Below are 27,172 nucleotides of genomic sequence, written 5' to 3' on the forward strand. Positions count from 1 at the left end.
TCTCGGTTCAATTTTAAATGTTGCCAGTTATGATTGTTTTAAATTATTTCACACAGCTGTTAGGCTTGCTTTTGGTCCTAGGGCCTTTATTAATTAAGGATATGATATTAATAATATGAAGGTGAAATGATTAGTATTCAAAGTTTTAATGAAGTAGCTAGTAATAAAGTAGGTAAAATGGAAAGCTGATTTCCCATTGTAAAGGGGAGAAATTTAAGGCTCGTATTTTTCATAGTCATGCATTTGTTTACTGAAATTAAAGCCTTCTGACTTATAGTTTATTGCATTTTCTGCCTGTCTTTTTTTAAAGTCCTCCTATTTAAAAGAAAATCTGTCAGACTATGTAGGATATATATTTAAATCCTTTTACGATTTAAGTGAAACTCAATTTTAACAGTCATGCAAATGAAATAATTTTCTGTACACTTTTTACAGGAAGCTATTGAATCCTTCAAAGAAGCTTTGAAGCAGAAAGTTGATTTTATTGATGCATATAAAAGTCTAGGGCAGGCGTATAGGTGAGTAAAATAATAACAGTTGGGGTAGGAGGGAGGCTGAAGAGTGGGGAGACAAGATAGTTTCACATAATATTTTAAAAGAAATGATATTTCTTAACCAAAGGAGATGGGTATTTTGAATTGCACAAGTATGTATAGATTTGTTGATATTTTCTCTGGAATGCAGAAAAAAATAGTGTCAGAGGATGTCATGATGCACAGTATTCTCTCTTAACTTCAGTGTGTGTGTTGGTCTAGAAAACATTCGTCCTTCAAGGATTGTTGTTTTGAACAGTGGCATTATAAGCTGTTGGGGTATAGATGCTGTTGCTACTTTCTTAGACAATAACTAAGGTAAATTTCCTATGATCTTTTTGAAAAGTCCTAGAATGAAGGGATGGAAAAGTTGTGATTATAATGTACATCTATTGAGAATGAAAAGTTGTAACTAGAACTTGGCTTCCTGACCCCATGCATTGCCCTGATGAATAGAGCTATTGTGACTTTTGGCCTAAAAAAAAAAAAAAAAAAAAAAAAAGTAGGCCAGGAGAGGTGGCTCACACTTGTAATCCCAGCACTTTGGGAGGCTGAGGCAGGCATATCACTTGAGGTCAGCAGTTTGAGACCAGCCTGGCCAACATGGTGAAACCCCCACGTCTACTAAAAATACAAAATTAGCCGGGCATGGTCGTGGGTGCCTGTAATCCCAGCTACATGGGAGACTGAGGCTGGAGAATCGCTTGAACCCGGGAGTCAGAGGTTGCAGTAAGCCGAGATCATGCCACTGCATTCCAGCTTGGGCGACAGAGTGAGACTCCGTCTCAAAACAGGAAAAAAAAAAAAGTATATTGTGTTATGAAAAGGAAGTAGGATGACATGAGTGAAGGAGCTCATGACTTAGTTCTGCCTTGGTCGTTCTGCAGGTATGAGTGCTTAACTTCTCTGAGCTTCTGGCTTCTCACTTGTAAAGGTGCTGCTACAAAAGCTAGAAAAGAAAAATAGCAACAGAAAGTCCCTTTATTAGGTACCTTATTCTGGAAGGATTATATTCAAGAACTTATTTATCTGATGGTTTGCGGAACTCTTATACTAACTTGGAAAAAGTGTGTCTGGATTTGTTTGGGGTTTAAGGGATGATATTTATGCTTCCTGTCTCACAGAATTTTTGAATAGAAATTGAAAACAGATTTGAAAGCACCTTGTAAAGTGCTGTATGAATGTAAGCAGGAATTGTATTTTTTAAAAATGTCCATTATATATAGAGAATTAGGTATAGAACATTTTGAAGTTACTTCTATTCTTTGTAATATATAAAAGAATGAACTGCCAGGCTCTGTGGCATGTGCCTGTGGTCCCAGCTTTTCAGGAGGTGAGGTGAGAGCATCACCTGAGCCCAGGAGGCTGATTTCAGCCTGTGCAATGCAGTGAGACCCAGTTTCTAAACCTATTTAAAAAGCAAATAAAAAGCAGATTGATCCATAACAACCATTTCCATTCTGGAATGGTTACAATTCTAAAATACACTTCTTTTTTCAGAATTCTAAATTATATAATGATTTACTAGATTTTAAGCAAAGCAACTTTGGTGACCAAAAAAAAAAAAATGCATTTTTAAGGCTATGAATTTGATTGAGAATGATGAACTGTTTATGATTATAATTGGTATACTTTTTTCCAAATGGGAAAAGTATGTTTTTATCCATATATTAAAATTTACACACAGTTCTTTAGGGTTTGGGACTCATTGTGAATAATCAAGGAGAGGGGTTTGAATAAGCATCTGCCTTTGGAAATCAGCAGATGAATTTTCCCCACAGAATTTCAAGAGCTCTGTGGTTATCCTATAAGCTGGTAAGATTTAGAAGTAAGTAGAATGTAATGTGTCAGAGGCTATAAAAAAGTAACAAAGGGAACACCCGCATCAAGGTATCTTGTTTACATATTGGTCCATAATTCTGAGGATAGCTTATTCTGTATGTTTCCTGTAATGTCTATACTGTATTCATAACTATTATTAAATACCTAGAGAATTGGGCAATTTTGAAGCAGCCACTGAGAGCTTTCAAAAGGCACTGTTGCTCAACCAAAATCATGTGCAAACCCTCCAGCTCCGGGGAATGATGCTCTACCACCACGGCAGCTTACAGGAAGCCCTTAAGAACTTTAAGGTGAGCATCCGTAAATAAGTACACAGTAATTGGAATTCTTGGATTATTCTTCAGTGAAGTTTAGTGAAATGAATAGAGAAGGGGGACTGAGAATAGTGTTTCTACTCCAACAAAAAGAAAGAGAAGAAATCATTGCCCTTGTGTTATAGTCTAGTTTACAGGTCTGGTTTAACCTGGAGGGAAAACTAATTCCGGAGTAAAGAATAAGGCATTTCAAAGGTTTCTTAAACTGTATTGATACTAATGCAGCATTTTGTCCTCAGCGGTGTCTGCAGCTAGAGCCGTATAACGAAGTGTGCCAGTATATGAAAGGGCTCAGCCACGTTGCCATGGGACAGTTTTATGAAGGGATAAAAGCACAAACAAAAGTTATGCTGAATGATCCTCTCCCAGGCCAGAAGGCTAGCCCTGAGTATCTTAAAGTGAAGTATCTCCGAGGTAAGTCAGAAAATCACAGAATTGTTGGATTTTCATGCTCAAAGCTGTAGAAATCATATTACTTGACTCTTTTATGTTCCATATGAAACAGTGGAGTCTGAAAGAGGCTAGGTGACTTGTCCACAGCCACACCTTGTCAGTGCTAGCGTTGAGACTAGATGTTTATATCTTCGAAAGATCAGTCGAATGCGTTTTCTACCACTTTTAAAATTTTTACTTTCTAAAGTTAAAACATTTTTTACTTAAGTTGAAAAGCCATATTTTGAACTAAATGTGACGAGCATCTGGAGTATTTGTGTCTCATCACATGTTATCCAAGAATACAGGAAGGGCAGGAAACTGACATTCTGTGAGGTTCTTACTGTTTTTTGTTTTGTTTTGTTTTGAGACGGAGTCTTGCTCTGTCACCAGGCTGGAGTACAGTGGTGCAATCTCAGCTCACAGCAAGCTCTGCCTCCCGGTTCATCCCATTCTCTTGCCTTAGCCTCCTAAGTAGCTGAGACTACAGGGATGTGCTACTATGCCCAGCTAATTTTTGTATTTTTCATAGAGACAGGGTTTCACCATATTGGCCAGGATGGTCTTGATCTCTTGACCTCGTGATCCACCTGCCTCGGCCTCCCAAAGTGCTGGGATTACAGGCGTGAGCCACCATGCCCAGCCAGTTCTTACTGTTAAATGTGAACTTGGTATATTTGACTTGTCATTCCTTCATATCAAAATTCTCATATATTTTGGAGAAATATGAGGTGAGGAAGAAAGCAAATCTTGCAGTTACCCTTTTATTAGTTGTAGTTTTACTCGCCTTTTATCTCCTGTCTCTGAAGACAGTTTTTTTTTTATTAAAGCCTACATTTTCTTTTGTTATTGTGAGCCCTTTATACCATGACTGTCCAAAAGAAAAAAAAGTATAACGCTGTGTGTGTAATTTTAAATTTGTAGTAGCCACATTAAAAAAGTGAAAATCAAAGAAGTGGAATTAATTTTAATAACGTATAATTTTAAATTCAGTATAGCCAAAATATCGGTTCAACATATAACATAATTAATATGAAACTGCTATTCATTAGATACTTCACATTATTTTTTGTACTAAGTCTTTGAAATCTGGTGTATATTTTATGCTATAGTACATCTCAATTTGGATGTTAAATTTTCATTGGAAATACTTGATCTGAATTTAGAATTTATAATATTTATAGTTGAAAAAGTAGGTTCATATGTGCAAGTCATTTCAAACATACTGAAGTTTTCTAATGATTGAATCAAGTATCAGTTTGTAGGTTTAAATTAATTCAAATTAAATAAACTTTAAAACTCAGTTTCAATCACCCTAGCCTCATTAAGTATCCAATAGCCAGGTGCCTTGGGGCTACCTATTAGGCAACATCTTTCTTTACCCTGAATTACAATTCCCTTTTTTCCTGGTTTAGTAGAGCTTGCACTTGTGAATTATAGGCAGAAGGGGCAGGCACTCTGTACTTTGGGTTTTTTCCTACAGTGCTTTCATAGAGATAAGCAGCAGTCCATTAGTCGGTTGGTGAAATCATATATCCAATTAATCTATATACCAGTTGACAGAGTACCAGGCTCTGTCTGACACAGAACTTGGATTCTCAAACTCTGGAATTGAAAACAATGAGATTTTTAGTGGTTTTCCTGGAAAGGTGATTAAAATTTAGCCAAAGTAGGCCAGGCGCGGTGGCTCATGCTTGTAATCCCAGCACTTTGGGAGGCCAAGGTGGGGGATCACGAGATCAGGAGATCGAGACCATCCTGGCTAACACAGTGAAACCCCGTCTCTACTAAAAATACAAAAAGTAAGTCAGGTGTGGTGGCGGGCACCTGTAGTCCTAGCTACTCTGGAGGTTGAAGCAGGAGAATGGCACGAACCTGGGAGGCAGAGCTTGCAGTGAGCCAAGATCTTGCCACTGCCCTCCAGCCTGGGCGACAGAGTGAGACTCCGTCTCAAAAAAAAAAAAAAAATTAGCCAAAGTAGAACCAGACTGACTGACTTATATTTGACCTTGTTATCTCAAGTCAGTGGCAGGTTACCTCTATCATATACTAATAGTGACTTACTAAAATTTAGAAACTCTTTTTAGAATTCTTATAATTGAAGAACAGCTTGTTACAAAGTATTTGTATAGCAGTTAGACATAAGAAAGTTTCTTTAGCAGTATTTGGATGTGTCAGATCTCATTTCCTTTCTGCAGAGTATTCTCGATATCTTCATGCACACCTTGATACCCCCCTTACGGAATATAACATTGATGTGGATCTGCCTGGAAGCTTTAAGGACCACTGGGCTAAAAATCTGCCTTTCCTCATAGAAGACTATGAAGAGCAGCCAGGGTTGCAACCCCACATAAAGTAAGTGCTTTAAATGAAGATCATTTTTTTTCCCTTTCTCAGAACTGAGCTATAAGCTGGGCATGGTGGCACGCTACCCCCTGCTACCTGGGAGGGTGAGGTAGGAGAATTGCCTGAGCCCAGGAGTTCAATCAAGCATGCTATCCTTGTGCTTGTGAATAGCCATCCATCGCACTGCAGCAACACAGCAGAGACCCCATCTCTAAAATCAAAACAAAACAAAAAACACCTATAGCAAACATCATTTTAACTAATGAAATGGTAGATACATTAACATTAGCATTGGGAGTCAAACCAAAAAGCCCAGAATCAGTGCTTGTCTGTAATAGTGAACTATAAGTCCTAGACAGTGCACAGAGAGAAGAAAAAGAAATCAGTGATATGGATTAGAAAGGAATATAGAAAGCTGTCATTGTTTGCAGATCACATAATTATCTACAAAGGAAACCTAGAAGATCTACAAATTATAGGAAATGATGAGATTTAGCAAGGTCATTGTTTATAATCAATATACAAGAATCAGTTACATTTCTATATATGAATAACAAAAATATCATTTATAATAGTAACAAATACTTAGAAAAAATCTAACAAAATCTGTATAAAACCTGTATGGAGATCACAAAACTTAATTGAAAGTTACTAAGCAAACAAACAAATGGTGAGAAATACTGTGTTCATGGATTGGAAGTTCAGTAACATTAGAAGGCCATTTCTCTGCAAATTAATTATAGATTTAATAAAATGCCATTCAAAATCCCAAGTTTTTTGAGGCACTTGTTGAGCAAATTCTGTAAATTCTATGGAAGAACAAAGGACCAAGAATAATTAAGATACTCCCAAAGAAGAGGATGCTCAGGCTTGAAGGGGAAGGTTCTCATCCTACCAGGTGGCAAAACTTAATATGATAATGAGCAGAATGGTATTGGTGCAGGGATAGACAATGGACTAAAGGAAGAGAATAGATACCTTAGATAAATGGTAAAGGTGTGTTACAGATCAGAATGGGACTGGTCAAGATGTGGGAGTGGGCCAATTGGGTTATTTTATGGATAAAATAAAATTGATATTTGTGATGGCATAGTAATCTAATTCCAAATGGATGAAAATCTGAAGTACGAATGGCAAAATATTTTAAACTTTAGGAGGAAATATAAACGAAGATGTTTATGACTTTGGGGTAGACAAGGATTTATTAAGAAGCACAAAGCATAGATTTGAAACAAAAAGATTGATAAATTGGACTACATTGAACCTAAGAACTTCTGTTCAACAAATGACACCATAAGGAAAGAAAAATAAGCCCAAATAGAGTAAAGCTACTTGCAAACTTAATAACTGACCAAGAATTAGTGTCCAAATTTTTGAAGTGTCCCTACAAATTTAAAAATAAGAGACAACCAATAGAAAAGTGTGCAAAAGACATGAACAGGTAATTTTACCACAGGGAAAACATGAATGATAAACATGAAGAGATACTTCATAAATTAAGGCCTCATGAGATTTTTTTCAGCCACTAGATGATCAAATGTCACAAAATCTGATAATAGTAATATTGGTCAGAAGGGAGATTATGGAGAACCTTTATACTCCTGATGAGAGTATAAGTTACTACAACCACTTTGGAAAGCAGTTTGTCATTATCTAGTGAAGATGAATATTCTCATACTTGATATGAGATTCTGTTCCTGTGTCTATTCAGAGAACTTTGTACTTGTGCACATATCTACCAGGAGAGACTTGAACAGGTCTACCAGCAGTATTTGTTCACAGCTAACACTGGAAATCAACCCAAATGTCCATCAGCAGAAGAATGGATAAATGTGATATAGTCACAGTCACACAATGGGATATTATACAGCAGTATAAACAAATGACTCAGGCAACAATGTGGATTAATTTTTAAATGTAATGTTGAATAAAAGCAGCAAGTCAGTAGGCTGTGCTATCACATATTTTTTTCTCCCAAAGTTCATAAACAAAACTGTAGAGTATATTGTGTGTGTATATGTGTGTGTGTGTGTCTGTGTGTGTGTGTAACAAACCTAGTTTTTAAAAAGGTAAGTAAATCAGGAGCACAAATTTCAAGAGACAGGAGGATGGGATAGGAAAGCAGCATACAAGTAGATACAACTGCATGAATTACTCTAGTTCTTAAACTGGGTAATTTGACTTTGTGTTTTCTATGTGTCTCAACTATTAAATGAATAAAAATAATAAAAAGAAAATTGATTGCTCATGGAAGTTTTGTATGTTCTCTAACCACTCCTTTTTTGAGAAACATTTCTATGCACAAAAGTGTTAACATAGCAGGCCTATGACTGCTGTCCTTAGAAAGGACCGCTTGCAAGAGTGACCCTCGGTTGGTATCTGGGAACTTGGATTTCGAGGGGATTCCTACCACTCCCAAAACTAATAGGAGTAGTTCTCTGTGCCTAAACTGTTTGTTCAAACAACGTGGTTTCTATTGAACACGTGCTTTCCTTCTGGGTATCTGGAATTTGGGAACTTGCCAGGCAGAAGGTGTCTCTAACCCTGGCCACTGAGTCTTTAATGAGCTTTCCTGGTTGGCAGCATTTTACGCGTGTTCACAACGAATTGCTGGGAGAATTTAATGTATCATATATGACTTCCTTGGGAAAGGACCCTTGGAAGCTTGTGCCTGGTTTCCTCCAGACTTCTCCCAATGTGCTTCTTCCCTCTGCTGGTTTTGTTTTGTGTCCCTTTGCTGTAATAAATCACATGTGCTGTGATTTATTATAGCAAAAGGACACAAAACAAAAAATGATACTCACTATTGTGAGTATCATTATGTGCTAAGTCCACTGAGCCCTCCCAGCCAATTTCTGAGCCTGAGTGAGGGTGGTCTTGGAGATCCCCAGAACAACCTATAATTTAGAGTTTCAGTCTTTGTTATAAAAGCATCAAGCAGGTTGGCAGCTAAACAATAGTATTTCCATGTACCATTCCAAGTATACTTGTTCTAATACAACTTGGGTAGGAGTGAGGAATGGACAAAGGGCAGAGGTTTGGTTGCTTGTTGAAAAAGGCAATCCATTCAGTTATGTATTCTGGAGAAGTTTACAAAGCAAATAATGGAAAGAGGTGTCTTCTGAATTGCACACTAGTTATCATAGTTTTCACTGTTACTAACCAGCATGTGATGGCAATTATGCACATGCTGTCATAAAGATTCCCTTTTAAACTGAGGTGTAGTTGGGTGCAAAGGACTGAAGTAAGGATTATGTGGTCGTAGACTGCTTCATTAGTTTTCCAGTGGAGGAGGTGACTGCTCTTCAGGTGGAATTGGATTGCCAAATATCTGTTGAAAAGTCCTTATCATGTACATGTTTCTTCCAGAGATGTGTTACATCAGAATTTTGAGAGTTATAAGCCTGAAGTACAGGAGCTGATTTGTGTGGCTGATCGTTTGGGATCCCTGATGCAATATGAAACACCTGGTTTCCTGCCAAACAAGCGAATACACAGAGGTATTCTGGAAACTATCTGAAAATGAAAATATTCCTGGCATAAGAGCAAGGGTGGTTAAACCGTGTCATGTGTTTTAAAAAATTATTATTTATTGTACTTGTTCACATTCTCCATGTGATCAGAATAGAAATGTGTAGAATCATTCAAACTGAATTCTGAAAGAAGACTCCTTACATACTTGGCTTTTTTGCTATTACTGTAGTAGAGACTAGAATATAGGTCTTAAGTCCTTACTTAAAATCAGACAGCTGATCCAGGGAGCTATTTCCTTACTCCCTGTGTGGAAGAATGCAAACCTCCACTTGGATTAGTAGGAAGCAGAGTTGGGAGCAGACAAACTCAGCTGTCTCTAGTTAACTCTGATGGGTTTTAATTTTAGTAGGACCATCATGACTGAAACATGTGTTGGGTCTTCTTATATCACCAATATAACTGACCCTTTATGTGTTAACTATTGACTTATCACTGAGACTCTGTAAAGTAGGTGGAACTCAGTCCCTCTAAAGTATACTAACTCTTCTCGATATTCCTTTCTCATAGCTATGGGTTTGGCTGCCTTGGAGGTCATGCAAGCCGTACAGCGTACATGGACCAACTCGAAAGTTCGAATGAATGGAAAGACACGGTTGATGCAGTGGAGAGACATGTTTGACATTGCGGTTAAATGGAGAAGGTAACTAACATCTCAGTGAAAATAAACTGTAAGTCTTATCATTGTCAAATAACGTCAGTCTGTTTTAGCTAACAGGCTGTGAACCCTGTTTTGCTTGCTAACACCAGGCCTTCTAAGTTAGGTTTTCCTCTCTAAAGTTTGTCAGAAATTGTTGGCATCTTTATTCTTTGACATGCACTTAACTAATATTTTCAAAATAGGAATTGATTGGCTGGGCGCGGTGGCTCATGCCTGTAATCCCAGCACTTTGGGAGGCCAAGGCGGGTGGATCACGAGGTCAGGAGATCGAGACCATCCTGACTAATACAGTGAAACCCTGTCTCTGCTAAAAGTACAAAAAATTAGCCGGGCATGGTGGCAGGCGCCTGTAGTCCCAGCTACTTGGGAGGCTGAGGCAGGAGAATGGTGTGAGCCTGAGAGGCGGAGCTTGCAGTGAGCCGAGATGGCGCTACTGCACTCCAGCCTAGAGGACAGATCGAGACTCCATCTCAAAAAAAAAAAAAAAAAAAAAAGGAATTGATTGTTGTCACATTTCCAGTCACCTGTTTACCTGAAGCATTTTAGAAACAGTCTCTTTGAAAGAACAGATCTATTACCTGTGGTACCTTTGAATGAACTTCACTGGACCAGTCACTTTATAGTTAATGGGGTGCCTGGCAACTAGCTAGTTTAGAGTAACCTTTGATATTCGTTTGCATGACAAAAACTGTGCTCCGCTCCTAAACCTTTACATTTACCTGGCTTCTCGCCCAGTCTAGCTGGAACACCTGTTTGGAATTTGTAGGTATGAACATCATATAATGGACTAGCTGTTGCTTTACCTCCACCTTTGCAAACACTTCTACATGTTTTATTTGGAATGCTTCTGAACACTTCTGGTTTTATAAAGGTCTCTGTTTTATAGGATTGCTGACCCAGACCAGCCTGTGCTGTGGTTAGATCAAATGCCAGCACGAAGTCTTAGCAGAGGTTTTAACAACCACATCAATTTAATCAGGTATGAAGCTTTTGTGCATCTTTCTTCTTTTCCTAGGAGTTTCTCAAGACACAGGCCATGGAGACCAGGAGTGACCCTTTGCTCCTTTCCTGGTGACTTTTTGACCGGGGAACATACACCTGCGTAATCCTGCCTGCATTCCTTTCCTGTAGCCCAGCTGCAGAAAGAAACATAGTATGTGCCATGCTCCTTCCCCAGGCCCTTCTGTCTGGTATAGGGCACGACCGAAGGGTAGATTGCAGATGTTTTCCTAGGGCGTCAGTCTTTAAGGTGTCCTAAAACATCATAGAAAATGATTAGATGGAGAATATTACATTTACCATAATATTCTGTTAATAATACTACATGGCTCTTGACAAGTCTCTCGTTGTGGAGGAAAAGCTCCCCGTCCCACCTCAACACACAAAGGGTTTGGATAAATAACACTCTCTGGTAACTAAGCTGCCATCTGGGGAGGGCAAGTCAGGTTGGCTGGAAAACTTCTGTTTTGTCCAGAGCCTCTGCTAGTTGGGGACATGGGTGAAATGCTCACTTCTTTACCCTTTCTTTATGTGCCTAGCTGCCTTCTAAATAAATGGTGAACAAATGTTAAAGAATATCAGTTTCAAGGGGACCTATATTATCAGCCCATCTTTTAATGAATTTAATTTTAGATAAAATGTATAAATATGGTAGTTGTGTCACCTCTAAAATGCTTCTAGTTCAAGGAAGCTGAATTAAGAAAATATTATTCAGGCCAGGTGCAGTGGCTCAAGCCTGTAATCCCAGCACTTTGGGAGGCCGAGGTGGGTGGATTATGAGGTCAGGAGATCGAGACCATCCTGGCTAACACGGTAAAACCCTAAAACCCCGTCTCTACTAAAAATACAAAAAATGAGCCCGGTGTGGTGGCAGGCGCCTGTAATCCCAGATACTCGGAGACTGAGGCAGGAGAATGGCTTGAAGCCGGGAGGTGGAGCTTGTAGTGAGCCGAGATGGTGCCACTGTACTCCAGCCTGGGCGACAGAGCAAGACTCTGCCTCAAAAAAAGAAAAAGGAAAATATTCTATACACCTTTGACATTTAAGTTTGGGTTTTAATGGAAATATAATTTGTATGTATATATTTTTTTAACTTCTAGAAAACAAATTTATTTTCACCTTGTGACTTGTATATTCCTATTTCTCATGGAATAATTTGTGGTGTAGATAGGTAGACTCAAGCAACTAACTTTAATTGAAGACTACTGTGGATCAGCCAGTGTGCTGTGCTGTGCTGTGTGATGGGGATACAGAAGGGAAATACAGCCCCACCTGCCGAAAGCTCACAGCAGACAGACCAGCAGACAACTACTATGCAGTGTGTTAAGAGTGAGGTGATCACATGCACAGGATGCCATGGGAACCCAGAGAAGGGGTGCCTGATTCAGCCTTCTGGTGCTACCAGAGCTATTTGGAAAAATGGAAAACAGAGAGGTGGGGTGATTAACATGGACCAATGGATGAGTTAGGTATGGTCAGAAAACTGTGACTAACTTGTTATGCCTGGTAGTGAGTTTGCAATTAAGGGAGTATCAGGAATTGAGGCTAGAAAGATAGGCAGAAGTCAGAACATAAATCATTCTATAGTCCAAGCTAAGGAATTTTTTCCCCTGAAGACAATGGTGAGCCATTCAGAGATTATAAGCAGAGAAGTAACAGGAACAGATTTACACATTGGGACGATCACCTTGGCAGCAGATGGCAAAATAGATTGGAGAGGAGGCAGGAACCTCGGAGGTAAGGGAGGAGGTTGGAAAATTGTGTAGTTGTTCAGGTGGACAAGTGCAAAGGTCTCGAAAGCTGTATGGTAGTGAGTTGGAAAGGAAGAGCTAGACTCTTAGAAGGTAGAATCAGGAGCACTGGCAGTGGGCTGCAATCAGAGAGGGCATGGAGTTAGAGGAAGGCCACCTTCCCTCTCAGGTACATGGTGGTTCCATTAGGCGAGAGAGCACCAGAATGAAAAGTAGGTGAACACATTTAGTGGGAAGGCTGGGAGAAGTGTGGGGTGCAGGAGGGAATTCTTACTTGACAGTAACCTTTGAGGTTTGGGATGCCTGGTGGGAACCCAGGGAGCGATGTCCTGGGAGCAGTCGGCTGTGTCATGTGACTCAGCATGTTGGCTGAACATGGAGTTCTGGGAGAGAGTGTGAAAGAAAAGGATCAGAAGGGATAGAAATGTGAGGAAAAGAATATTCAGAGTGGATAGAGGAAAGGAGACTGCTAGTGAGCTAGAGAGCAAGACAGGGTGTTCGATAATGCTGTTGGGAAAACGGAGGGAGGGGGCAGCACACTGCCCATAAGTGATGGGGTCCGTCAGAGGACGCTGATATGAAAGTCTGAAGCTCACTTCAGTGCTGGGGGATTTGTCTTCCCATTGTGACTGATCTGGCGCCGAGTTTGATGGCTCTCCTGCCAGGATAGGCCCCGTGAGCTGCCAGGCGGTCTTGCTAAGACGGTGCTTTGCTTCTCCACTCATTGACTATGAACTGAATTTCCCAGACTTTTTTTTTCCTACATTATTCTCATAGTTTCTTATTTTTTTAAAATTAGCTTTGAAATTAGATGTTGGCTTAAGCATATTCTTCTATAAAAATATTCTTAATTTTATTATTTTTGCCTTATAGGGGTCAGGTGATCAACATGAGATACCTGGAATATTTTGAGAAAATACTTCATTTTATTAAAGATAGAATTCTTGTTTATCATGGGTAAGCCTTTAATTTTCTCCTTCTTAGTAATGAGTTGATTTCATGTATTTTATATTTGTTGTATTTTTGAAACTTGAGAACTAAGCCTGTTGACAGGCTAAACAAGGGCTATCAAATTTTTACATAGTGTTTAGAATCATAAAGGCTTTCATAATCACTTTCTTTTTAATAACTCTACAAAATCCATAGACCTCAACTGAAGTGTTAACTTTACATGCACTATTGTGACTTTTCTAGTCTCTTTCTTCTATAAAGCAGGATGTTTCTTTGGATTTATCTGTTAGGGATTTCACCTTTAATACTTATTCTCCTTCACTCGAAAGGCAGGATGGTATAGACAAAACAGTGAGCAGAACACTAGGGGAAAAAGATCTGAATGCTTAAATATCACCAAGTAAATATAAAATTGGTGGAAAAACCTAGCAGAATACTTTCATTTGAGCAGCTTTAGAAAGGAAAAAAGCAAAACAAAACATCTACATCTAATTTTAGAGCTGGAACAGGAAAATCAGGGTTTCAGAATCAAACTCATAACCATACATGTTCACACAAACACTGGCTGTTGATCCATTCTGCTTTTTCCTGTTTTGCCTTCTAAATGTTTCCTTAATTCTCATCTGCTGCTGTTTCCTTAATTTTTATCTGTAGTCCAAAACTCATTAGAATTGAACTATCCCATTATTTAGAAACTTTATTTGTGGCCTACCATTTTGAATATTGAGCTACTCAAAATTGAGGTCAATTTATTTAACTTAAAGATAATAGCATGATTAATTATTGCAATTCTGCATTAATCTCAGTTGCCATCTCTCTCTGTCTCTCTTTAAGAGCTAACAATCCTAAAGGATTGCTGGAAGTTCGAGAAGCCCTGGAAAAGGTACACAAAGTAGAAGACCTTCTTCCAATTATGAAGGTAACTTTAACATCAGCATGGCAGTCCATGTTTTTAGAGGAAAAGAAAACCAACAGCACTTTCTAAAAAAGAATTCAGAATTATTAAATGCTATTTGAAATCACTAGTATGAACACATTCTGAAAAATAACCAAAATAAAAGAACATACAGGCATCAGACTCAGTTTGCGAGGAAGCAGTTAATACAGAAAAAAGAAAACTTAAAAATACTTATAATTGAATTCTGCTTCTGGCCACAGCTGAGTAACTGGTACTCAGCTGCCCTTCCACATGATTGCAGTTATAAAACTGGACAAAATATAAGTCAGTTATTTTCAGGCACTGGCTCATTACAAGACTCTGAACCTCACTGTCACCCCTGGTTTCTACTGGGAGTATTTATTAGATCACTGCATGGTAATGTGGAGCCCAAGCAGAGTACAGTGGTCTTGCTAAGCTAAGGAGGTAGAGAGTGGAGTTTGGGTCTGCCAAAGTGGCTGGAATTTGCAGAGCAGAGTATAGAAGAGAAGGAGGCCATGTAGGCTGGGGAGTGTTCAGGGGTCAATGTGAGCACTCCTTTTCATGCTTGACTAAGACCTTGATCATGAACATGCAGTGAAAGACCGTGAGAGGCTCAGCAGAGAGTAACTGCTGTGGGGAAGAAAGCTGAGCAGAGGTATCAGAGGTGTATGTGCTGAGAGACATTGGAGTTTCGGCCTTGCCAATGTGGATGGATCCTGTGAACACCTCAGGCGTTTAGTTAAGACCTCAGAAAGGACACGCTGTAAAAGTAAGACCACACTCTACAGTAACGCCCACAACCTAGGACTGAGAACCATTTCTAAATAGACTGCCCTAACAAAGAATGAAACTAAGTCTAAAGGATTAAATGGATCTGCTAGTGATTTTACTACCTGTCAAAACTCAGTACCCTTTAAAGGAAGGCAAAATAACCTATACTCTTTAATTACTAGAGAAGTAAATGCCATTGTTTGAATGTGTTCCCCCCAAAATGAATGTGTCGGAACGGAATCCTCAGTACACACATGTTGGGAGGTGGAGCCTAATGGGAAGTGTTTAATGGCAGAGCCCTCATGAATGGATTAATGCCATTATAAAAAGGGCTTCGGGGAGTGACCTCTCTTGCCCTTCCACCTTCCGTCATATGAGGCAGCAGTAAGAAGGCTCACATCAGATGCTGGCACCTTGATCTTGGACTTCCCATCCTCCAGAATAAATTTCTGGTTTTGTTTTGTTTTGTTTTTGAGACAGAGTCGTGCTCTCTTGCCCACACTGGGTGACAGAGTGAGACCCCATCTCCTTAAAAAAAAAAAAAAAATAGATAGTATGATCCAGGTATACCAGGCAAATGCTAATGAGAAGAAAAGTATGTGTGGCAATATCAATAATGGAAACATTTGAATTCAATGGGAAGAACACTACAAGGGACAGAAATTATTTGACTAAAGTATAATCCATTAAGAAATTATAACTGTGTGAACCTTTCCTCCATCTAGGAGTAAAACTACCCCAAAACATTCCAACAGCAGTTAGAATTGCTTTTCCAATTAGTGATTTGAACACTAACATGGAACTTCAGTAAATGTTTTCCTTGTAGCTATAGTAGATGAGATTGATTCATGTAAAATTTAGGAAATTTGTATGAATAAGCAAAGTGTGTCCATTTCTAAGGAATAACGAGGAAGTAGCATATCATGAACACAGGTAAGCATCTGAGCCAGGACCCACATCTGCCTGGCTGGGTGTGGATGAGCCTATTTTACAGTTATTCCAGGTTTTTGTCTGCTGAAGACCAAATATTCTGGCCAGACCTACCTTGGAGAGTTTATTGTGAGGGTCTGATGCACTAACACAGCGGCCCTCAACCTTCTCAAACTCACTGTGTTGACTCAGTAAACATGTTCAGATGCCCCCTTTACTTACTCTTTTATTGCACTAGGATGAACTTCATAGAGAATATGTCTCACCTACTAAAAAATGTCCACGCAAAGTCATCTCAGTATCTCAGTTCACACAATGTCCACACAGTGTATCTCAGTATGTGGAAATTCGGGCATGCCTTCTCTAGAAGCCGGAAAGCAGCAGCCAGTGCTTCACACCTGCACATAAAATCATGGTGAATGTGACAGTTACAAGTCCGTCAGCCCCATATCTGTGAGTTATTTGGTGAGCTACGTTGTCATTCGCAATGTGGTTTTCTGAAATGGTAAACCATGCTTAGCAAAGCTCCAAGCTATATATAGTATACTCCTTAATGTATATGCTATTTGCATTCCTGGCAAATTCAGTGGTATGAAAACTTATAATAAATAATCAGTGTTTAAGTGCAAAACAGTCTGGTTCCAGGCCCACATATTGATTAAATGATAAACATGTTCTTCATCTACATGAAAATCAGTGGGACATTAGAAAATCATACATTATGTGTGACAATCCCCTGTACTGTGGGACATAGAGTAAGCTTGGCTCCCAACTCTCCAATCCCTGTAACAATCAGTCTCCCATAAATTCCCTCAGTGCCCCACAGGGGGCAGAATGGCTTCACCACAGGCCCTGAGATGTAGCATATAGAAAGGAAACTGGAGTGTGTGCGAGGGCTCTTCAGCTGCCTTCTTGTGGGTATTCTAGTCAGGCATTTAGATATCCTGTGGTATTAGGCAGAATACAGCATCAGCTTAGGGAGATTTTAATATTTTATATGTCTTTGTTTAAGAAGAAAAACAGAGTGGGCTACAAGACTGTAGTCACTTAGCATGCCGCCGGAGAGACGCGGCATCGCCAGTCTCAATGCGCCTCTTGGTGTGAAGTCCCAACTGTTTGGAAGATGTAGGATGTTTGTTCTCTGTGGTGGGATGACATTCCACTTCAGCATTATACATCCAGCTTTTACCCAGGATTACGGATATATTGGTACTTTGCAAGGCACACACAGCGGAATATACAACAAGATATTTCAGTGTTTAAAGTGCTTGGTGAAATGCACCAGGTCAGCTTCCACTGAAAGGCACAACGGTGCTGTTGATGAAAACCAAGTTAACGTGTATATCAGCGCCCCCTAGAGGCGGTTTGTTAGCAAGTAACGCGGACTGGAATTCACCAAGGCCTTTGGGCCCACATTCCAACTCTGCGGCTTCCCTGCTGGCTGGGACTCAGCCAGACTTTGCCTCACCTAGTTCGTTTCTCATCTGTAAGATTGAGACCATACCTAGTGCTATCAGTATGTTGTGAGGATTAGATGAGAATTGGCACGTAGTGTGTTAGCGCATTTCTTCTGAAAGTAGTTTTTTTGCATGAAAGATGCTTGCCTGTTCAGTGCCTGCTGTGGCCCTGATGGCCTGTGCCACTCATCCTCTGGCTTCTGGGCTGCTGGTGACACCTGGTGCATCTTTCTGTTTCTAGACAAACTCTCCCCTCATGAAGCAGCAGCCTCTCTTACGTTACTGTTGCTTCTCTTAACTTCCAGTCCATCAATTTTTTTAACAAGGCAATATTAAGTTAACTGAATTTGGGGGTCATTTTCTGAAACTTGTTTATTGCCATTGCAGGTTTGTCCCAAATGTTTTAAACAGAAAGCTAACATCTGAAACTGTGTTCATACACTTATCACCCCGAAGGCCATTCTTAACTCTGAGTAATTCCTTTAACTTAACCGACTTCTCTGTGGCCCACAGAGTTGGGTGGGTGTGGGTGTGGGTGTGGGTGTGAATGAAGTTCTCCAGTTAGTGGATATAATCCTGGCTACTATTCAGAAAAATCAGACTCTGCTTTGAGCACTAGTATGAGAGTTGCATTTTTGAGTTACAGGATGTTAGGTGCAACTATTCTGCTGTGATTCAAAGTTGCTGCCTACTAAGATGGGCATGAGAAAACATTCAAAGGGAGCTCTTAGAAGTGAGCAGTGCCCCTTCTTGATGAAAAGAACCTGTGAGCTTTCGGTGCTGAGGTTCTCTGCTGGCCTCTGGTGGGAGCTGTGGGGAGCGTAACCTGGGCTCTGTTGGGGCCTGAGGACAGGCAGAGATGTCCTTGGCCACCAGGACACTATCTCTTGTATCGGATGACCTCCTTGGCTTTTTAAAAACATGTAAGGTAGAGCCAGCGCTACAGAATTGCAGTTGGGGTTTACAGTGAATGAAACACTAGTAACGTGAATTTTCTTTTTCCCTGAAAGCAGTTTAATACTAAAACAAAGGATGGGTTCACCGTGAACACGAAAGTTCCCAGCCTTAAAGACCAAGGGAAGGAATATGATGGATTCACAATCACGATTACAGGAGACAAGTATGTGCGCTTCTTAATGTGGTGTAAGCTAGAGACAAGGCAGGAAGGGTGCCTGTGCTTATTGTCGCTGTAGAGTTTTGTCATGTTGAACTTTTGCTCCATCCTGAAATGAAAAGTATCAAGGTCCAGTGAGCAGTTATAACCAGTTATTTTTTAAAATGTGACATCTAAAGTATTATACCAGCAGATACATTTTCTGACTGTCTAAATCTAAGGACTTTCTAGATACTAAGTATGATGTAGTTTGTGGAAGACATTCTTCTGGGTTTTTGAAGTTCCTTGGGGGGTGCGAGGGAGGCTTTTACTAATAAAATGAAAAAAGATGAGCAGTTGGCAGATTGAAGTCCCTTGTAGATTTAAATATATATATATGTACGCCTATCTATCTATCTGTCTATCTATCTATCTATCTATCTATCTGTAGAGAGAGAGAAACAGCTTTAATAATTAATAAGTAGTATAATCTTATAGAAAATTTAGAATATACAGATAAGCAAAATTAACAAAATAAAAATCAAGTTATTTTCTTTAAAAACTGAGGTTAGACTGTTCCACTATTTACCCTTACCATTACATTATCACAGTCATTTCCCCAGTCATATTCTTAAAAGTATTTTTAGTAATTGCATAATATTCCACGGTATAGATGTAGAATTTCTCTGATCTTTTTGTTATTGACCACTTAGGGTATTTCTCTTTGTTTTACTTTATAAATAGCACTGTAGTAAACATTTTTGTTAACTCTAGTTTTATTTACATCTGAAATCCAAGCTTTGTCTGTCAGCCTCCATATTCCTTGAATTGTGGGTGGAATTGCCTTGAGCTGTGCACGTGCACACCCACACACACCCCCCCACCACATACACACACCCCATCTTCAGGTGCATAGCCTTGGGAAGTGCCATGCCCTCCCCCTGGTTTCCACCTGCTCAACAGTAAGACTGTGACTCACTTTCTGCAGCCCCTCTGCCTCTTGGGCTCTGACTTTCTCACATACTTTTCCTCTAAGCTACAAGGAGCCACCTCTTCAAGTTTCACATCAAAACTTAAACAGGGTAGGGCGCGGTGACTCACGCCTGTAATCCCAGCACTTTGGGAGTCTGAGGTGGGCAGATCATGAGGTCAGGAGTTCAAGACCATCCTGGCTAACACGGTGAAACCCCGTCTCTACTAAAAATACAAAAAAATTAGCTGGGAGTGGTGGCGGGTGCATGTGGTCCCAGCTACTTGGGAGGCTGAGGCAAGAGAATGGCGTGAACCCAGGAGGCGGAGGTTGCAGTGAGCCAAGATTGCGCCACTACACTCCAGCTTGGGCGACAGAGCAAGACTCCGTCTCAAACAAACAAACAAACAAACCAACAAAAAACAACTTAAACAGGTCTTCATGAGTAAACACCAGTTCAGCAACTTCCAGATTTCGGGGCTTTTCTATATCTTTGAAGTCTTGATCTTCACCTCAAGCTTCTTATCAAAGTACGTTCCCAATAAAGATCATTCTCCCCTCATTGCAGGGTGTGCTATTTAATGTAAAAAGTGTTTTCCTCCCTTTTCACACATCCATGATATGTATCCTCAGATCAGATTCCCAAACAGAAATGAAATTACTATATAAGTACAGTTGATCTTTGAATAAGTCCGGGGTTAGGCGGATTGACCTTCCCACCCCTAGCAGGCAAAAATTTGCATATAACCTTTGACTACCCCCAAATTTAATAGCCTACTGTTGACCAGAAGCCTTACCAAAAACATAAACAGCTGATTAACACATATTTTATATGTTATATGTATTACATTTTGTATTCTTACAGTAAAGTAGGCTAGGGAAAAGAAAATGTTATTAAGAAAGTAGGCTGGGTTCGGTGGCTCCCGCCTGTAATCCTAGCACTTTGGGAGGCCAAGGCAGGCGGATCATGAGGTCAGAAGTTCGAGACCAGCCTGGCCAATATGGTGAAATCCCATCTCTACTAAAAATACAAAAATTAGCCAGGCATGGTGGCACGCACCTGTAATTCCAGCTACTCAGGAGGCTGAGGCAGGAGAATCGCTTGCACCTGCAAGGGGAGGTTGCAGTGAGCCAAGATCACGCCACTGCACTCCAGCCTGGTGACAGAGTGAGACTCCGTCTCAAAAAAAGAAAAAAGAGAAAATCATAAGGAAAATAAACTTAACTATGTATTAAGTGGAAGTGGATCCTCATAAAGGTCTTCATCCTCATTATCTTCACGTTGAGTAGGCTGAGGAGGAGTTGGTCTTGCTGTCTCAAGGGTGGCAGAGGCGGAAGAAAATCCTCGTATAAGTAGATCCATGCAGTTTAAACCCATGTTGTTCAAGGGTCAACTGTACATGAAATTTCTCCCCCTGAAATGTGACATCTTTCCTCAATTGCCTGCTTCACTCCACTTATTGCCTCCCTTGCTCTCGGCCTCCTGACCCCTTGAGACGACTCTGCCTGGCATCCCATCTCCTGTCTCCTGCTTCAGCAGCGCTTCACCAATGTTGCTAAAGCTCCACCTCACTGGACGTTCCCCTAGCTCCACAAATCTCTCCCCTCTCCATACGTAGCCATTTCCTGTGGCTACCCAAACCAGCTTCCCTGCCAGGCATTCACAGCCTCTTACAAAGTGGCCTCAGACATTTCCTGCTTGACCTGGACCATTTCCCTGTTGGAACCTGGCCTGCTAGTCCGACTGGAATGCTTGTTCCCCAGTTCACCTCTGCTTTCTGATGTCTGGGTCTCTCACTCCCATCCCGACCCACGGTCAGGCCACTTCTCCCATGAGACCCTTCCTGCTTTTTTCTATGTTGTCCAAATTAGATTCTTTTTTTGAACCTCTGATGAGCTACATTATGACCTGAATCATGGTTTCATAATAGTTTGTGGCCCTTGGCCAGAAGTGGTGGCTCATGCCAGCATATTGGGAGGCCAAGATGGGAAGATTGCTTGAGGCCAGGAGTTTGAGACCAGCCTGGGTGACATGGTGAGACTCTGCCTCTGCAATGGATTTTTAAAAATAACTACAGGTGCGTACCAGTAGTCCCAGCTACTCAAGAGGCTGAGGCAGGAAGATCACTTGAGCCCAAGAGTTTGAGGCTACGGTGAGCTATGATCATGCCACCGCTCTCCAGCCTGGATGGTAGAGCAAGATCCCATCTCTAATAATAATAATTTGTGGCCCAGTTTCTTCCTTCCTTCCTCAATCAAGGCAGCAGCTGGGCTTTTCTTTGTAGGCTCCAAGGACTAAATGCAAACTTTGCTAGTGGCGTTATACAAAAAATGCCTGTTGTATCAAACTTATATCCTCCATAGAACCTAAGTGGACCTTAAGCTCCACTTTTTTTTTGTTTTGATAAAAAACAAAAACATGTTGTCGTCCCTGAACTATCTTCCTACACACAGTTCTTGCTTGTGACCTTTAATCCTAATGGGGTGGCTTGGAAAATATTTACTGGTCATTTAAATGCATTCTTTACTGTGTGTAATTGTTTTCCACATATTAGCTTAAGTTTGTGTAATAAGTACATGTAGTTAGACTTAACTGTGAGCAAATGAGTTACTGATCACTTAAAGGTGAGGCAACTATCACATTTTATGAAGAAATAATGCATTCTCATGACACCTGCCTTGCTTGTCTGTAGTTAGAAAGGTAAGGCACATTCTTGTGTATGTTTAGTGCCACATCAGCATGCTCTTTGGTTTTTAAAAAAAACTTTGTATGTTTGGCTGTTTGAACTTATAATATATGCCTTTGACACTTATTTTTGTATTTTCAGAGTTGGCAATATATTATTTTCTGTGGAAACTCAAACCACGGAAGAAAGGACACAATTATATCATGCTGAAATAGATGCGCTTTATAAAGATTTGACAGCAAAAGGAAAAGTATTGATTCTTTCATCAGAATTTGGGGTAGGTTTCTCTTTGTTTCCATTTTTCTGTTCTTCTCATGATTATTTTTAAAACTTTTTGAACCTCTGCCCTTTCATTGAGATTGTACATCTTATGCTTGAAATTGGGTTGAATTGACCTAAAAAATATTTCTTATTTCTTATAGGCAAAAATTCTCGTATTTAGTAACTACAGTAATGGGGAGGATAATAAATTAATAATTTAGTACTGTGCTACAACATTATCATAAGTTTGAACTTTGACAAGATATAAAAAAGTTGGTCCATAATGAAAATGACCTGTTCTTCACCTTTTCCTTCCATTTTCTTCCCTTCATTGTGGTTGTTGCTTATAACGATATATTTATAATGAGCTTTTGAATGTAAACTGGATGATGTATTCTGATGAGTTAATGGCAAGGAAAGTACAACGAAGTTGTGTATACTTTGCACTTAGTGGCCCTTTCCTGGTCTGTGGCTTCCTCGCTTGGTTGTCCGCCTGGACTCGAGGTGGCGTCGTTGCAGGCAGCAGGGTATGGTGGACATTCTGTCCCCACCACGCCCCCTCCCTGTGTTCTGCAGTGGACGGATGCCCCTTACCCTTGAAAAGTCACCTTATTTCTCCAACATTTAATCACTGCATCCATATAATTAAACATCTAAGTTTATATACATAATTGAGCATCATCCAAATCTCAATGCAGAGTAGGGGAAGGGGCTTACCCAGATCGTTTGGGGTAAGGATGCATGTTGTTTGAGGAAACATATTTGGTGTTAATAAATGCCTTTTAAAATTTTAGTCACAATATATATTTTGACATTTCAAATAACATTAAAGGAGACTGAGATTTTTATGTTTATCAAAGAGTTGCCGTTTAAGAAACAGCTGGGAAAACATTGCTCTAAATTGAACTAAATTGGAAAAAATGATACAAAAGGTATAGAATATTCAAGAATTTGAAAAGTAGGTTCTTATGGGAGAGGAAGAAAACAATCCTTTTCTTGATGTAAATTATTCTTGTGTGTCCTGTCACCTAATGAAAAATTAGTTCGTAATCTAGTATTTAAGTTTATGAGCCTGTGTCTTTTTTTCTAGGAGGCTGATGCTGTCTGCAACTTAATATTATCCTTAGTTTATTACTTTTATAATTTAATGCCACTCTCTCGAGGATCCAGGTAAGTAATATCCAGTCATTAAAATTATTTTAAATTGAGAAATGTGTTCTTTTTTGCTTATCCTTCCTGTTATGGATGTAGGTACAGAGTACACAAAGAAATGGTAAGGAACTCCCTATTTTTTTTCCAAAATCTACACGAAAAAATATTTCCTTAGTCTATCACATCATCAAAAGAATTATAGAAGACAGTTCTAATATACTGTGCTTACAGTGCTTAATAGGATAGGGATTCATCCATTCAACACAAGTTCATGGGAAGTTTACTGTGTACCATGCGCCGTGCTCAGTGTGTTTTGATTTTTTGTGTCTGCCAGCCTCTTACTGAACCTCCTCCTCCTCTCCCTTTTCCATTTTGGGCTGTCAGGCGACCCGTAATCCTCATGTTTTATACTTTGGGGCCACCAGTCACTCTGTACTATTTTTATTATTTTTGATAAATTCTTGCTACTTGTATATCAGGAGCTTTTTAGGTATCATTAAAACAAGGGCTATGACTGTAGAGTTTTCATTTCATTCTCCTTTTCCCAGTACTGTGTGCAGTAAATCATGTAAATGGCCTTTTGCCATTGCTGGCACATAGTTGAACTTAAGATGTTTTGGCTAAAAATAATACACTTGAATGTCTTTATCTTTGATTAATGCTTTAGGAAGTAAAACTCCCCTAAACGCGATAGTAAATTTGGTTATAGTATTTAAGACTCATTGAAATGAAATAGAAACATAAATGTTATCTTATCAGCATAATATTGCTAGTTGTGTCCACTGAATAAGTGATGTGAGGCCTGTACACATCACTGCCTGTGGGCCCCACGTGCAGGCACCGTGCTCAACAGCCAGCATCTGTCCTTTGTCCTTTGTCCTTTTTCCTTGCAGCAGTTCTGCTGGCTCCTGTGTGACATTGAAGGAAGTGCAGCTCTGATTGTCCTCAACTCTCCCTCATCCCTACATCTCTTTAGTCCTAAATAGTCTGTTGGTTGTGCTTCCCACACTTCCGTTTCTCTCTTCCCTATACCCGCTGCAGCTAGCTTTGCTCCTGCTCCTCTCTGTGCCCTGCGGCTCTCCAGCACCTTCTGAAAACTATGGGCTCAAGCCGAGCTTGGCAGCACGCACAGTGCACAGTGCCAGCCCTGCCCTGCCCCGGTTTGCCTTGGCTGCAGCACCGCTCTCTTCCGCTGCTCTTTCTCCTCCCCTTGGCTCTCCGCATGGGCTATCCGCCACATCTCCTTGCCTTCTCTGCCGCTTTCATCTTCAGCCCTGGGGCCCTGGAGGATGCAGGGCACATGTCTTTAGCCTCTGAAGTCTTCCCTGCTGGAGAACCCCATGAATCACCTTGACTTGCTTTTCTTGGTGTCCGCCTGTGGCACTTGTTAGCTTTCTCTGAAGGTGCTCATGCCATCCTTTCCCCCTGCTAGGATGCATTATCTCATGGGCGAGAGCTGTCTTTATCTTGAGCCGATTTGTTTTGGGAAAAGCACAACACTGTGGTTACAATAGCGGGTCCCATGGCCTTTTGCCAGCTTCTTCCACCCAGAACCAGCCAGCTCCCTCTCTCCCCTCACCAAGAGCAGAAGCACAGCACCTTGCAAATGCCTCCTACCCCAGACCTGCACATTCACAGCTCTATACTCGTTCTGGAGTGAAAGGGCAGCAGACCTTGCCCCACGAGCCTCCGAGCCAGCAGGCAAAGGTATCCCACAATCTCCTGGCCTCTAACAGCCACCTCGGAGCCCTGGCAGTTCACACGCACGCCCAAAGCTCCAAACCATCTATCCGTTAGTACATTGTGAGAATGTATTCTGCATTTCTTCCTTGAAGGCCAGCATTTCTAATGCTTAAAAAGTAAGACTAACATATGTATTTGTATTTATTGTATACATGCATTGCTGGAGTGCAGTGGCACGATCTCAGCTCACTGCAACCTCTGCCTACCAGGTTCAAGCGATTCTCCTGCCTCAGTCTCCCAAGTAGCTGGGACTACAGGCGCTTGCTGCCACTCCTGGATAATTTTTTGTATTTTTGTTAGAGATGCGGTTTTGCCATGTTGGTCAGGCTAGTCTTGAACTCCTGACCTCAAGTGATCCACCTGCCTCGGCCTCCCAAAATGTTGGGATTACAGGCATGAGCCACTATGCCCAGCCTGATGTTTGTGTTTTTAGTAGAGACAGGGTTTCACCATATTGCTCTCAAACTCCTGACCTCAAGTGATCTGCCCGCCTTGGCCTCCCAAAGTGCTGGGATTACAGGTGTGAGCCACCTCGCCTGGCCAGTAAATACATTCTAATAGTAAATAGTAAACTATTCTTAAATAAATAGACATATTTTCATGTTAAATGAAACATTTAGTGTTTTATTCGAAAGAAATTTTGAATAAATTTTATCTTTCATGATGGGAAGTCCATGGTGAAATTTACCATGGTAAGTATAGACCGTTCAGGATGGATTGACCACTGTTCTTTATTTAAATAGTGTAATCGCTTACTCGGTCATCGTGGGAGCGCTGATGGCAAGTGGAAAAGAAGTAGCAGGAAAAATTCCCAAAGGGAAGGTACGTTGGAGGGGAAGGGAGACATGCTTGGTTGTATGTTAAGTCCCAATTGACAGATTTTTATTTTAAGGTACACAAGTTACACCGATCTCCAGCCGAGCCTGTGTCCTCCACATTTAGTAACGTTCCTAAATGTCTTTCTTTTTCAGTTAGTAGACTTTGAAGCTATGACAGCCCCTGGTTCAGAGGCCTTTAGCAAAGTCGCCAAAAGCTGGATGAACTTGAAAAGGTAACTACTTGAGGGGGGTCCACACAGTATCATAACTGGAGGCGGAAAGGGAGTTTCCTGTTACTTTGGAGCTCCGTGAAAACTGGGATTGTTATACTCATTTTTATAAGTTAATATGTAGTAAAATGAATTTGATCCACTTTTTCAAGGTTAAAGTGTTTTGCTGTTGTATAAGATAACCTTTTAAGGGTGAATGTATGGATAAAAATGGACTATGAAGGCCAGGCACGGTAGCTCACACCTGTAATCGCAGCACTTTGGGACACTGAGGTGGGAGGATCATTTGAGGCCAGGAGTTTGAGACCAGCCTGGGCAACATAGTGAAACTGCTCCCCTCTACAAAAAAAATTAAAATTAGCCGGGCATAGTGGTGTGTGCCTGTAGTCCCAACTACCTGGGCAGCTGAAGCAAGAGGATCACTTGAGCCTAAGAGTTTGAGGCTGCAGTGAGCTATGGTTGCACCACTGCACTCCAGCCTGGGTGACAGAGTGACACCTTGACTCTTAAAAAAAAAAAAAAAAAAAAAAACCATGAATAAAAAATTTAAAAAGTAGTTGGCGAAAGAAAATTACCAAAATCTTATTTATATGATCAGGTATTCACTTCTTTTGGCCTACTTACTCTTCGGCTCAGTATTCAGGAGTGTTTGAACTTGTAGACAGAGCCCATTTTACATTACACTGAGTGGTAGCACTTAGCCTACTTAGTGCATTTTATTGCAGCCAGGAATTTTATAGCAGCCAGGAATTATCCCTGACAGTCACTGTGTGTGAGGAGT

At 40.5% G+C, this 27,172-nt stretch overlaps 1 protein-coding gene across 15 annotated transcripts in view; it reads left to right on the top strand.

Moving 5' to 3' along the window:
- The window catches only part of TTC13 (tetratricopeptide repeat domain 13), a 102,386-nt gene that overhangs the window by 46,354 nt on the left and 28,860 nt on the right, over positions 1-27,172 (top strand). For 7 of the 15 annotated variants that reach the window (XM_015126100.3, XM_077998754.1, XM_077998792.1 and 4 more), the window contains 14 exons: positions 436-518; positions 2,524-2,665; positions 2,929-3,103; positions 5,320-5,476; positions 8,837-8,967; positions 9,509-9,641; positions 10,546-10,638; positions 13,283-13,366; positions 14,195-14,279; positions 18,448-18,557; positions 22,329-22,464; positions 23,539-23,618; positions 26,087-26,165; positions 26,315-26,394. In XM_015126100.3, the coding sequence (XP_014981586.3) occupies positions 436-518; positions 2,524-2,665; positions 2,929-3,103; positions 5,320-5,476; positions 8,837-8,967; positions 9,509-9,641; positions 10,546-10,638; positions 13,283-13,366; positions 14,195-14,279; positions 18,448-18,557; positions 22,329-22,464; positions 23,539-23,618; positions 26,087-26,165; positions 26,315-26,394 (1,568 nt within the window). Of the gene's footprint in view, positions 1-435; positions 519-2,523; positions 2,666-2,928; positions 3,104-5,319; positions 5,477-8,836; positions 8,968-9,508; positions 9,642-10,545; positions 10,639-13,282; positions 13,367-14,194; positions 14,280-16,218; positions 16,446-18,447; positions 18,558-22,328; positions 22,465-23,538; positions 23,619-26,086; positions 26,166-26,314; positions 26,395-27,172 lie in introns of those variants that run through there. The other 8 variants (XM_028849741.2, XM_077998763.1, XM_015126092.3 and 5 more) reach the window with 4 other exon arrangements.

The sequence above is a fragment of the Macaca mulatta genome, chromosome 1 (genome assembly GCF_049350105.2).
Source record: "Macaca mulatta isolate MMU2019108-1 chromosome 1, T2T-MMU8v2.0, whole genome shotgun sequence".
NCBI lineage: Eukaryota > Metazoa > Chordata > Mammalia > Primates > Cercopithecidae > Macaca > Macaca mulatta.